Source organism: Monodelphis domestica, chromosome 5 (genome assembly GCF_027887165.1).
Source record: "Monodelphis domestica isolate mMonDom1 chromosome 5, mMonDom1.pri, whole genome shotgun sequence".
NCBI classification, from domain to species: Eukaryota; Metazoa; Chordata; class Mammalia; order Didelphimorphia; family Didelphidae; genus Monodelphis; species Monodelphis domestica.
Window position 1 is genome coordinate 227,905,494 of NC_077231.1, and position 12,474 is coordinate 227,917,967.

General features: G+C 47.0%; 1 protein-coding gene across 6 annotated transcripts in view; it reads right to left on the minus strand.

Annotated features, from left to right (window-relative positions):
* Positions 1 to 203: 203 nt before the first annotated feature.
* The window catches only part of KCNH2 (potassium voltage-gated channel subfamily H member 2), a 56,730-nt gene continuing 44,459 nt past the window's right edge, over positions 204 to 12,474 (minus strand). For 5 of the 6 annotated variants that reach the window (XM_007504613.3, XM_001371325.4, XM_007504612.3 and 2 more), the window contains 7 exons: positions 11,087 to 11,339; positions 7,060 to 7,253; positions 5,854 to 5,953; positions 4,483 to 4,758; positions 4,192 to 4,384; positions 3,227 to 3,404; positions 204 to 850 (listed from right to left, as the gene is read on the minus strand). In XM_007504613.3, coding sequence (XP_007504675.1) covers positions 701 to 850; positions 3,227 to 3,404; positions 4,192 to 4,384; positions 4,483 to 4,758; positions 5,854 to 5,953; positions 7,060 to 7,253; positions 11,087 to 11,339 — 1,344 coding nt within the window. In that variant the 3' untranslated portion in view covers positions 204 to 700. Of the gene's footprint in view, positions 851 to 3,226; positions 3,405 to 4,191; positions 4,385 to 4,482; positions 4,759 to 4,994; positions 5,161 to 5,853; positions 5,954 to 7,059; positions 7,254 to 11,086; positions 11,340 to 12,474 lie in introns of those variants that run through there. The other variant, XR_473193.3, reaches the window with a different exon arrangement.

Below are 12,474 nucleotides of genomic sequence, written 5' to 3' on the forward strand. Positions count from 1 at the left end.
CAGGGAAAGCAGGGGGCCACTATTAGGGATCATAAACATCTGCCAGAGGTATATACCACGAGGAGACCAAGTGTTGCCTCAGCCCCCCTGGAACCAAGTGAACATAGGCAGGATGCTGGCCCAGGCAGCAAGATTTAGGACCTAACCTCCAGGTTACAAAGTCCTGCTATACATGCAGACCTAAACCCCTGCAACATCACTGCTTTCTCCTCAGGATAATTATTTATTATTCATATTCATCAGCATCTTCATTAATGATTCATAATGATCCTTAATTATTATCCTTAACAATAAGAGCAGTAAATAGCAGTAGAGTCCTTGAGGTGCCTGAGGCCCCAGGGCCATGTCCCTCCCGGGCAGTTAGACCAGCTAATGCCCCCAGGGCAGCCGGGGGGAGGGGGGAAGGACTAGAGACCCACAGTCCAATGCCCCCAAGAGGTGCCACAACCTGGCCCTGGGGCTCCAACCCTCTCCCTGGGGGTTGGGGGGGGAGGTGGGACAAGGGGAACCTGGTGGAAGGAGAATATCCCGAGCTCTGGGGAAAAGGAAAGTGACCCCATTGCTCCCCTCTAATCCCCCCACTTCTGACCATTCCCCAGTCTCCTCTCCAGGGGAGGGAAGACTGTATAGGGGAGAGGGCCCAGGGTTGTGCAGGGCCACAGGGGCCTGGGCTGAGCCACATGTCCACCTGGCTGCCCCACTAACTGCCCGGGTCTGAGCCATGTCTGTGCAGGGGCTGGGAGGTCAGGACCCCCAGCTGCCCAGGAAGGGAGAGGCGTCGGGCTGGGCCATCATGGGAGAGCTCTGAAGCCCCTGGAAGGAGCTCCTCACACGCCAGGAACTGGGAAACCTGCAGAGAACAAAGAAAGAGATGGGACACAGGAAGAGGAGTCAGAGGAACCTAGAAGATCAGATACCAGGGAGATTTAAGAGGAACAGAGAAGAGTCAAGGAACAGAGAGGAAGAAACAGAAAAGGGAATGGGGGAAAGGAAGGTTGAGAGAAAGGAAGGGAAAGGGGGGGGTCAGTGAAATGGAAGTCAGGAGAACCAAGTACAGGACTAGAAGACAAAGAGGGGAGTCAGAGGAGAAGAAGACCAAAGGGGGAGCTATCAGGAGGATGGGTATCCCTGAATGGGTACCAATAGGCAGCCGAAAGATGAATGAAAATTTCAAGATGGTCAGGAAGCAGTTAGCTGAGATGCCTCTGGGGAAAAGCCTGGACAGTCTGGGGTGTCCTAAGGAGTTTTTTTTTTTTCTACCCTCCAGGACTAGAAAGAGTCAGAATAGTTTAAGAAAAGAAAAGGAGAGTTCAGAACCACAAGCCTCGGGGCAAAAAGTCACTAAATTATGCACAATCTTAGCTACATCCCAACTAGGTTTTTAACCCAAAAGGACACAATATACATGGGGGGGGGGTGGTTGTTGTAGTAAATAACTAGAAACAACATCTATGTGCCCAGGAGAATAACTAAAAGAAATATGGTACCTAAGCTTCTGGAGACTGAGCACACTACCTCCCCCAAGTTCTTGGAGGAAGGATGCTCTGAGAATGGAATGGCTGATTTGTGGCTACAGCTGATCCTAGACCAGGGTGAGGAGACACTCACCAGCCTCCAAACAGGGCTCAAACACCGAAGTGAGGAGCACACGCCTTTCTCTGTGCAGGAGACCATTCAGAGAGTCTAGAAATGGACCCCAGCCTTCATGGCCCACTGGGCTATCAGAGGGGCTGAAAAGAACCAGGGAGAGGAGGAGAAGGAGCATTTTGTGTATGCTGACAGGTTTGTTGGTGAGATCTCTGCGGGGGAGGCCAAGAGTGGAGACTGTCACATTTGCTGATGTGGGCTCTGGTGTCGGCAAACAGGAGCAGGCAGCATATGGAAAGGGAAGAAGTGAGTGCCAGCTGGGAGGGGAGGAAGGAGAAGAGGAAATGGACAAAGGCTGCCTCCGAATGCACTGGGACGGGCCAGGGACAAGCCACCCCTCCTGAGGAGCTCAAGAATGGTGCTGGGGCACCTGAAGGCTGGAGATCGGAGAATTTAGAGCTCTATCATCCAATGGAGGAAGGGAAGACAGTTGCCTTGTCAGTTAGCCACTTCATCTTAGCCTCAAGTGCCCCTGCCGGAGCAAATCAAAGCAGGCTTAGGAGGCATCGAATGCCTCAGAGGGGATCACAGTATGAAGTAAAAACCAGCATGATTTTGTAAAGAACAATTTTCCATTAGACTAATCCAACCTCCTCCTCGGGTGGTCAAAAGGAGAGCAATAAGGAATATGTGACATTGGACAACATGTGGGGGGATTATGAGCTAAGCCAGGGCAGCCAATGGCCTAAAGATAACCACTGGTGCCAGTTCTCTTTTCTTTGGCTGGTTCCTTCACACTAAGCCAAGAACCAATCTGAATGAATGAGCGAGTGAATGAACACATGAACAATCAAACTCCTGAACTGGTCCGTTTCACTCAGTAACAAAACAACAAATCAGTCAAACCAGTTGCTCAAGTGTTCGATTGGTTTTCGGAATTTCAATCAGCTGTTCTAAAAGCTCCAGCTTTTAGCCTCCCCGTCTCTCCTCCAGCCCCTTTCCTCTCCTCTCACTCACCTACTCCCTCCCTTTTTTCTTTTTTTTTTATTAAAATTTTTCAGTTACAAGTAGAAACAATCCCCCCTTTTTTCTCCTTTCTGCCTTCTTTCACCTAAATCCCTCTCAGCTAAGAGCCCCCACAGCTGTCGCTCATCCTGCCCAGGAGGTTAGTGGGGTTGCTAAGCCTTGGGGCCAATGTATTCAGTAGGTGTACATTTGGTTGAGGGGCAAGGGACAGGGAAGATTGTAGGGTCCTATATTATAGATTGGAAGCTGGAAGAGACCTTAGAGGCTTTCTTGTCTCCATGGCAGATGAAGAAACTGGGGCCCAGAGAGGTTAAGTGATTTGGCAAAGGCTGCAGAGGCAGTAAGGAGCAGAGCTGAGAGACAACCCCAAAGGCTTCAAATCCAAGTCCTACATTTTCCCATGGGCTATGCAACCTCAAAAAGAAAAAAGATGGGGGGAGTAGGGAGAAGTGAGGAGAGGATGCCCTTAGGACTCAAAACAGTTGGAGGTTAGCAACCAGAATTTGATAATCAATCAAAGAAATTGCTGAGCTAAAAGGGAGGGAGGGTGGCTACCAGACTTGGGGAGAGGCATTAGGCAGAGTCAAAGTGGGGACAACCTGTTGCAACTTACCTGAGAAAGCGAGTTAAGGGTGAGAGTGGGGATGGGGCTGACAGGCAACAAAGGGGAGCCGGAGGAGAGACCAGGTGCAGGGGGTGTCACGGTGCTGTAGGCTGGGGGGACCAACGTCATCTGTCTCTGTAGCAGCTGCAAGACAGCTGCCATGTCAGTGCTGAGGCGTGTCTCCAGCCTATGGGGTTGATGGGAAGAATGGAAAAATGGACAACATGGAAGGAGGGGGTTGCTTCAACACTTCAGTGAATGGAATGTGGGGAGCGGTAGTGAACAGGTGCAAAGGCCCCGTTTCAGAGAGTCAGGGTACCCAGCTCCTGGGGATAGGCTGGTTGATGGAGCTGCCTGAGGACCAAGCTCACCCAAAAGGACACTCTTCAACTCAGTAGTGTGCTGGATCTCTGTACAGATCCACCTGCAGAGGGTCAGTCTCACTTTGACCAGGACCCCCACCCTATTCATTCCCCGAAAGGGGACTCATGTACATACACCCCCACAAACACATACACACAGAGAGGCTGATCCACATTCACATCCCCCAATGCAAACCCCCTTAGCACATTTTTAGAATTCTAATTCCCATCTCTAGAAAGACCAAGCCCTTCCTCCTGTGAAAGATAGGTACATGCATACAGCTACCTAGAGAAACATGTACAGAAATAAAGGCATAGGCAATGAGGAAAGCATTTCCTATATGTTGGAACAGGTATTGTTATCACAACATGCAGATCTTCAAAAGCTCCACTTAGAGTCCCACTTATACTGTGCCCCCAAATTCTAACAAATCCCAGCACACATGACATGCAGCCCCATGACCTGCTGAACAGGAAGGCACAGGGGAGGCTGAGAGATGCTAGCACGGGTGAAGGGGATGGGGATGGAGATAGCGGGTGCTCCTGGCTAAGGACAGGACAGGGGTGCTGTTTCTGGCCCAGAGTGGGGTCACAGAGGAGGGATGACAATACCTGTTTAGCTGTCTCTGTAGGGCATCAAGTCTGCTATCTACATCACCTCGTGGTCGTCGGCCAGGGCTGGCCAATGGGATGTTGAGGAGCCCGGTAGTAGGGGTTGGGGTTGGACATCTTGGCAGTTCCTGGTACTGGTGGCTCCGACTGTCCCCCCAGAAACTAAAGATGTTGGATACCCCTGAGAAGGCACCTGAAGCCAAATGGAGACGACAAGGAGCAAAGAGTAGGATAGAGGACAGAAACCAAGCGAGTGACCCACTCCAGTCCCTTCCCACTAGAACCCCATACCTGACAAGGGATTACAGGTGTCACTGCCCTTCTCAGCCTCCTCAGCCATGGGTTCCCCACTTAGCAGGTCCCTAGGAGGCTGGGGGCTGGGGAAGGGCACCAGACGGAGTGGACTGGAGCCAGGACCTGGAGTCTCATCTTCCTCACTGCTCTCTGGACTAGAGGCGCCACTGGATGGACTCTCATCCCATGGTCCCCCAGACCGCGCTCGGCTGCCAGCTCCCATCCCTTCTCGGCCCAGCCCCACCACCGACCCCTCTCCTGACTGCTCTGCATCTGTGGTAAACAGAGAACAGGAGCAACTGAAGAGAAGGGAAGATAGAGGACCATGCATTCTGGGGCAGAAGGGTGAGCCTAGGGGGCATGGAAGGAGGAGTTAAAAAGCAAGGGTCTGGAGTCTGGGAAGGAGTAGGACTAGATCCAAGCTTCCTGGGCCCCTCAACCCTCCCCCTCCCGACCTCTTTGGCACCCTTAGCCCACCTCACCCCCCACCATCTACCTACAGCACTTACAGTCTGCTTGTCACACAATCTAGCACTTGACCATGCATTGTCTTGCAATCATTCGCTGTTGTTCCCTGTGTGGGAGTCTTGGGTCCCCAACTAGAGTGTAAGCTCCTGGAGGCCAGGGCCCATGGCTTCTCCTCTTGTATCCCCCACAGCATAGCCTAGCACAGGGCTGGGCACATAGTAGGCGCTCAATAAAGACAAGTGAACTTGATGTGGCCCTCCAGAACCCAGCACCCCTTTATCCTGCTCCTCTGCCTCAAATACTGAGACCCAGCACTCTCAAACCCCCTCAGCCCTACCTCCCCCATTCTCTCCTAGTTCCATTCCAGAGAATTAGCACCTACTATGCATCCAGCCCCGTTGGGGATACAGAAGGAGTACAAGACACAGTCCCTGCCCTCAGGGAGCTTACAATCTAGTCGGGAAGACAGGACTCACACACATAAAAACCACAGTGAATAATATCAGACAGCATATAATTAAATGTTAATTGTGTAGTACAGACTCTAAGAGCTGCAGGACTCAGAGATCAGTAGGACTAAGTGTGGGCTAAAGGAAGAGATCAGCAGAGATCAGTATGAACTAGAGGGGGAATTCAGGAGAGGTCAGTAGAGGCAGGCCTTGAACTAGCAGACAGACCCTGGAGGATGCCTTTAGATGGGCAGAGAGAGCCATTCCAGGCAAGGAGAATAATGAGCAACAGTGAAAAGGCAGGAGTGCTTGTGACAGGGGTCTGGGACAGTGAGGAGGCTAGCCTTGCTAGACCCAGCCAAAGCACCTGATTCTTGGTCTCCCAAAGTCCTAGCATAGAGACCCCCTACTTCCTTCTAACCCTGTGGGCCCCCACCCACTCATCACTCACCCTTGTCCGTTCGGCGGCGGAAGGACAACTTGCGTCTGCGCAGCCGGTTGAAGCCACCATCTAGTTCAGTGCTGCCCGGAGAACCAGGGATCATATTGGTCTGGAATGAAGAGCCAGGTCAGGCCCTTCTCTCCTCCCTCTCCTACCCTCATCCCCAGAAATTGGTCTTTCTAGAGGGAGATGGAGGCACAGGAGGAGGGTAGAAGGAGCCAGTCATGAGCAAATGCTCTCATGCTCAGGCCTCTCTGGGTCTCGTAAGAAAACCTGACAGAGCCAAGAAGGAAGGAGCTAAGGGGCCATCCAAGGAAACAAGGAAGAAGAGATGTTCTAGGGTGAGAGGATTTGGAGTTTTTGAGAAGAAAGTAGCTAGGTGTTATGGTGGAGAAGAGTATCTGACTTAAGATTCAGGAAGACTTGAGTTGAAATCCTGCCTCAAGACACCTGTGAGCTCTCTGATCCTAAGCAAGTTACTTAACCTCTCCTAGCCTTGGTTTCCTCATCTGTAAAATGGGAATGATATTATTACCTACCTCACAAGGTTGTGAGGGTCAGCTAAGAGAAGATATTCGCGGTGCTTTGCAAACCTTAAAACACTATCTAAATATACCAACTATTATTATTATTATTATTATTGTTATTGTTATTATAAGTGACCTCTAAACCAGAGTGGACATCAGAGCCAGAATCCTAGTTGCAATAACAGTTAAGAGGAACTATACAATCTCTTCTAATTCTCCAAAGGCTTTTTTAATCAATATCTTATCTGATAATGTCTCTGTGAGAAATGAGCACAAGAGCAATTATCATTCTGTTTCAGAGTTAAGGAAACAAAGATCCAAAGAAGTCAAGGGTATGACCTAATGTTAACCAATGAAACAGTGGTCAAAGACTAGGACTCAGGTATTCCCAACTAGGAACTAGAAGACCCAGTCTGAATTCCAGCTCCACTACTTGGTAACTATATGACTTTGCCTCAGTTCCCTTAGCTGTAAAACAGGAACAAATAACACCTGCCCTACCTGCTTCCTAAGTGTTATTACCAGACGAGATGGAATTGCTATGGAAACCATAAATAAGGAACCATACAAATTCAAGGTGGCATCCTTATTCTCATATGTCTTGGTGACCAAGGTCAAGGCTTGGGGAGAGGTCAAGAAGCCAGGCTAGAGTCGGCTCATAATGTGGCTCTGGGTGCAGATCACTTACATCACGTAGGTTGAAGGTAATCTCCAAGCTGGACCAGAAATGATCAGAGAACTCAGGATACATGTCCAGGACCTCAAGAAGGTCATCCCGCTGGATCTTGTGCAGATCACAATAAGTGAGAGCCCGGACATCTCCATTGGATTTGCCTGGTCGTGCATACAAGTTTAGGGGCTCTCCGAAGATGTCATTCTTCCCTAGGAGAGGAAAGGAGAGTATCATCAGCCTGGAATTCATTAAGCCTGCTCCACCACTACCCACACCGACCACTCCAGGGAAGCAAGCATGATCCTTCCACAATAATTTCTGGCCAATGCCTGCCATCTAGCTAACAACACCCCAGCACCATTCTAGTCCTCAAATCCCACTGGCAGCACATTATACATGTACACATGTTCATGTTGTTGGCTTTTCCCCAGAAAAAAGAAAGTGCCTCCATAGGCAGAGAATAGAGTATGGTATATATATTGGAAAGAATATTGAGCTTGGAGGTTTGCATTCAAGTCCTGGCTCTGCCACTTACTAATTGACTCTCTCAAACTCATAAATATATAATTCATATATGTATAATATAAACATATAAAAATTATAATAGTACTTAGCATTTGTATATAATCATCAAAGGTTTGTAGATATTTGATATTATCTCATTGACCCCTCACAACAACAGTGATATAAATGCCCTTATTATCCCCATTTTACATATGAGGAAATTGAGGCACATAAGAGTCAGGTGACTTGTCCAAGGACACATAGCTTTAAGTGCCTGAGGCAGGATTTGAACTCAGATCTTCCTGATTCTAAGTCCTGAGCTATAGTACCACTTAGCTGCCTAATAATCCCTACTTTACCTCCTTCATTAGGGTGGTTATGAGAATCAAATCAGATAATATAAGTAAAAACACCTTTCAAATGTATGTTACTATTATTATTGTCATCATCATCTTTTTCACTGATGTTCAGACAAAAACAATCCTGAGAAGTCACTATTCTACTCCATTTTCTTCTATCTTTAATGTTTTATTGCATGTGTGGCTGAAATAATTGCTTTCTGTAGTGGAATAAGAGTGTTTAGGATGTGAGCTTATCCTCTGTGGATTCCCTGAAAACAGTCTCAGTGCAACTCCAGTTGCAAGCAGGATATCAAGGGAAATTTATACCTCACCCTGCTTTTATATTAGTTTGATCTTCTTGGCCAGGTCCTTATATTTTAAAAGCTTTCCATTGCATGTAATGTGGGGATTATGAATATTTGGGCTGGCAACATCTATTAAAATGTTGTTCTTGAGTTTTTACGAGCAACTGTATCTCTGGGTATTCATGGGCAACAGTTCGCTTTGTCATAATGATACAGTATGTATATTGGCTGAGTTCCCCAGGACATTTTGAGGTATTCACTGTTGTCTGTCCACAACAGAGTCAGTTTTGATGGGGAATTCTAGCCTACAAGTCATGTCTTACTTAGGAATTCAGGAGGTAATCAAGTTTTATCTTGTATAGTGATGTATGGCTATCTACCATTTCTATGTATAATCTACACTGACCATTAATTCTAATGTTAACTAATAATAATTGCTAGTATTTCTATAGGCTTTAATGTTTGTGAAATGCTTTACATATTATCCCATTTGACTTTCACAATGATCCTAGGAGGGTAGGAGTTATTAGTCTATCCATTTTACAACTGAGGAACAGAGAAAGACAGATGAAGTAATTTGCCCAGCATTACACAGCTAGTAGGTTATTTGAGACAGGATTTGAGCTTAAATCTTTCTGGCTTCAAGTTCAAAGCTCTCTAACCATTGCATCACTTAGCTGCCTAGACTTTTTTTAACCCTTTCTTGCCATCTTAGAATCAATACTGTGTGTCAATTCCAAGACAGAAGAGAGGTAAGGGCCAGGCAAGACAAGTTAAGAGACTTGCCCAGGGACATACATTTCTAGGCTGGCTCTCAATCCACTGAACCACTTAGCTACCACCTGCCTAGACTTCTTAATGATAACCCTTTGTAGTTTCTGGCGGCAAAGACCTGGTCCTGAACTGCCAAAGAAATCCTCATAACTCATTCATTTGTTTAATAGTTCTTTGTCAATCGACTTAGTTCATGTGGATGTTACCTATGAGGGGGCCTTTTGATTCTGCTCTTGGATCATCTTCATTTCATAAGTTCCATCTGGAGCTACATCACTTTTGGTTACATTCAACAAATCCAGTGGCAGCATATATGTCATCAGATTTTACTTTTGCTCAAAAAATTGCTTATTCTGGGGGCAGCTGGGTGTCTCAGTGGATTGAGAGTCAGGCCCAGAGATAGGAGGTCCTAGATTCAAATCTGGCCTTGGACATTTCCCATCTGTGTGACCCTGGGCGAGTCACTTAGCCCCCATTGCCTAGCCCTTACCACTCTTCTGCCTTGGAACCAATACAAAGTACTGATTCTAAGAAGGAAGGTAAGGGTTTAATTTTTTTTTTTTAGTTTTGGGGACTTCTGACCTATTTATAATGTGCTCTAATAATTCTTTCATTCTTATCATCTTTTTACATAATTGTATTCAATTTTATATACATAGGTATGTGTGTACATATATATACACATATATGTACATGTATATTGAGATCCTTTCACAATTGTCAAGTCAGTTGCTATTGCCTGTGCTCTAAGTTGTCCCTCCAGTCATCAGGAGAGGTTGAACTGTTCATACTTCAGGCTCAGTTCTCAGCTGCCAGGGCCAAGAAGCAAAGTATGGCCATTCAAAGTGTCCTCCATGTAAAAAGAGCTCATCTCCTTGACTTCTCTAGGCTCTAGCTAAGCTAACCACACTGAAGCCTCCCCCATCACAATCCCCTGCCTTTCTGTCCTTTCCACTTCTATCAAGGCCATCCTTAAAACACGGGTCCAAGGACCAATTATATTGTCCCTCTAAGTGAAATCAAGTTTATAGGAACAAAGAAGCCCCACAAAGTCAGAGCTGGAAGGACCTTAAAATTAAAACTCATTAAACATAGAGGAAACAGGCCCAAAGAGCTCACGAGTGCTGTATGGCAAAAGGAGCACCAGTCTTGTAATTAGAGGATTTCAGTCCATATCCCAGCTCTTACCCATATTAGCTGTGTCGCTGTTGAACAAATCACTTAAGCTCTTTTGTGCATTAGTTTGCTCATTAATAAAACAGAGATGATATAACCTCATAGGACTGTGAAGAAAGTATTCTGTAAACCCTGAAGAGTAGGAATTAGCATGGAATAGTGGACAGAACACTAGGCTTGGAGTCAGGAAAATCTAAGTTCAATTTCATTTTTTAAACACTGACTAGCTGTGTGACATTGAGCAAATCATTTCACCATTCTTGACCTCAGCTTTCCCTTGTCTGTTAGACAAGGGGACTTGGGCTCGCTGACCTCTGAGGTCCATTCTAGCTCTAATGCTATGATCCTATGAAAAAGTGAGTTGTGATAATAATTGCTCAAAATCACTCAACTACTAAGGTGTCAGAGTGGGAACTTGAAGATAAGACACATCCAAGCCTTGATGGTTGGAGGGAAGATAGGGTTAGGTATGAGTTTCAGGTCTTTTTTGATGCTAGGCATCAGTTTTAATTCCTGACAGCTGTGTCTTTGAAATGGTCTCTGTAGCCTAATCCCCAAAGAAGTTCAAAACCTTGGGTCATCTGTACCCTCAAGAGGCTTCTAACTTCTACTTACCACCCAGTGGGTCAAATACTAACATACTAGTCAAAGGGAGCGAGGAGAATCAGAACAAGTCTGTGCACAGAAGCCAACCCCATGATGCTCTGGCTGGGGCAGAGACCCTTTGAGCTTGGCCTGGCGTGATGCTGGAGTTCACCAATGGGAATCATTCTCCATGATGGATCAAAGCCCCAGGAATCAAGACCAGCTTGACTTCTTGGCTTCCCAAACCCATTCTTTGATGCTCACCCTTGGTGCTGAGGATGAGATTCCTCCCCCCCTCACCCTATCATCTTCTTTCCCCATACATTTCCCCACTGAACCCACCCTCCAGGCCCATACCCAGGATGGCCACAACCACATCACCACGTAGGATCTCAATGGAGCCTCGAGAAATGAAGTAGAGGGCTGTAAGCAGGTCTCCAGCATGTACGAGTGTGTCCCCAGGGGGCGCATGAGTGGTCTTGAATTTCATTGCCAGTGCCCGCAGGCAGCCCTTGGTGGCCCCTCGGAAGGGTTTACAGTGCTGTAGCAAGGAACGGTTCAGGTGCAGGCAAATGTCAGCCTGGAGACACTCAGGGAAGCCCTTCAGCACCTGGGGCCAGGACGGGGGAGGGAAGGGAGACAGCGACAGGGTAGGGAGTAGAGACAGGTACCTTAGCCAGGGCACTGCCCAACAGAGAGGCTCTTTCCCCATTCCCCAGGTTAGCCCTACCCAGCCCCCAGCTCCTATTCTTCTAATCCAGCATTGCCTTCATAGAATCAAGGGCCATCACTTCAGCCTGAACCTCAAGAGGAATCTCCCCTGAACATCTCTGAAAAATGGGTCTCAAGCCACTACCTGAAGACCTCCAGGGATAGGGAACCCACTCTCTCCTGAGGCAGCCTGGTACATGTCTCACCAGATCACAGAGCGAGAGCTAGAAGGAACCTTGGAGGCTTTTGGACTGCTCTAATCATTGACAAGTTTGACTTAGTCAGAATCTGCCTCTTGGTACCTTTTGCTCACTATTTCTGCCTCTGGAGCCAAGCAGAACAAGTCTCCCGCATGACATCTCTTCAAGTACCTAGGGCCAGCTATGGGGTCCCATTCAAGTTCAGCTACCTTCCTCTCAGTCTTATCTGTTTAGATGAACTCCCTATATTTCTGAGCTAACAGACTCTTGATGCAAAGTAGTTCTTTCCCAATCAACTTCTCTTCCTACCCTAGCTGCACTGGTTTTATTCATTAAAAAAATTTTCTGTTTCACGTAATGGAAATTATCTACTTTATCTTTGGTAATCTCCTCTAACCCTCATTCAGTTAAGAATTTTCCTACCAGTTATAATTGTGAAAGGATCTCATCTTGTTCCCTTCTAATTTTCTAATGGTGTGACCTTTTATATTTAGGCCACATATCTATCTTGAGCTGATTATAGTTTATGGTGTAAGGTGATGGTCTGCATGTTCCCTTCCTCTCTTGTCACTCTCCTTCCCCTCCCTCTTTTGGATAGTCAACCTCCCTAACACAAGCTGAGGCCAACATCCAAGAATCTCTTTCCCCAATCCATGGTACAGCCTGAGAAAGTGCCTAACTGACAGGATGCCAGCTAAAATAACCAATATCCCTTTAAGAATAATCTAGCCCCAATGATGTCCTACCACTGACCTCCCCTTCCAAGATTCTGTACTACTGGCACCCATGAGTTCAAGTCAATGACGACATAGAATTCCATCTGTGAAGAAAGGA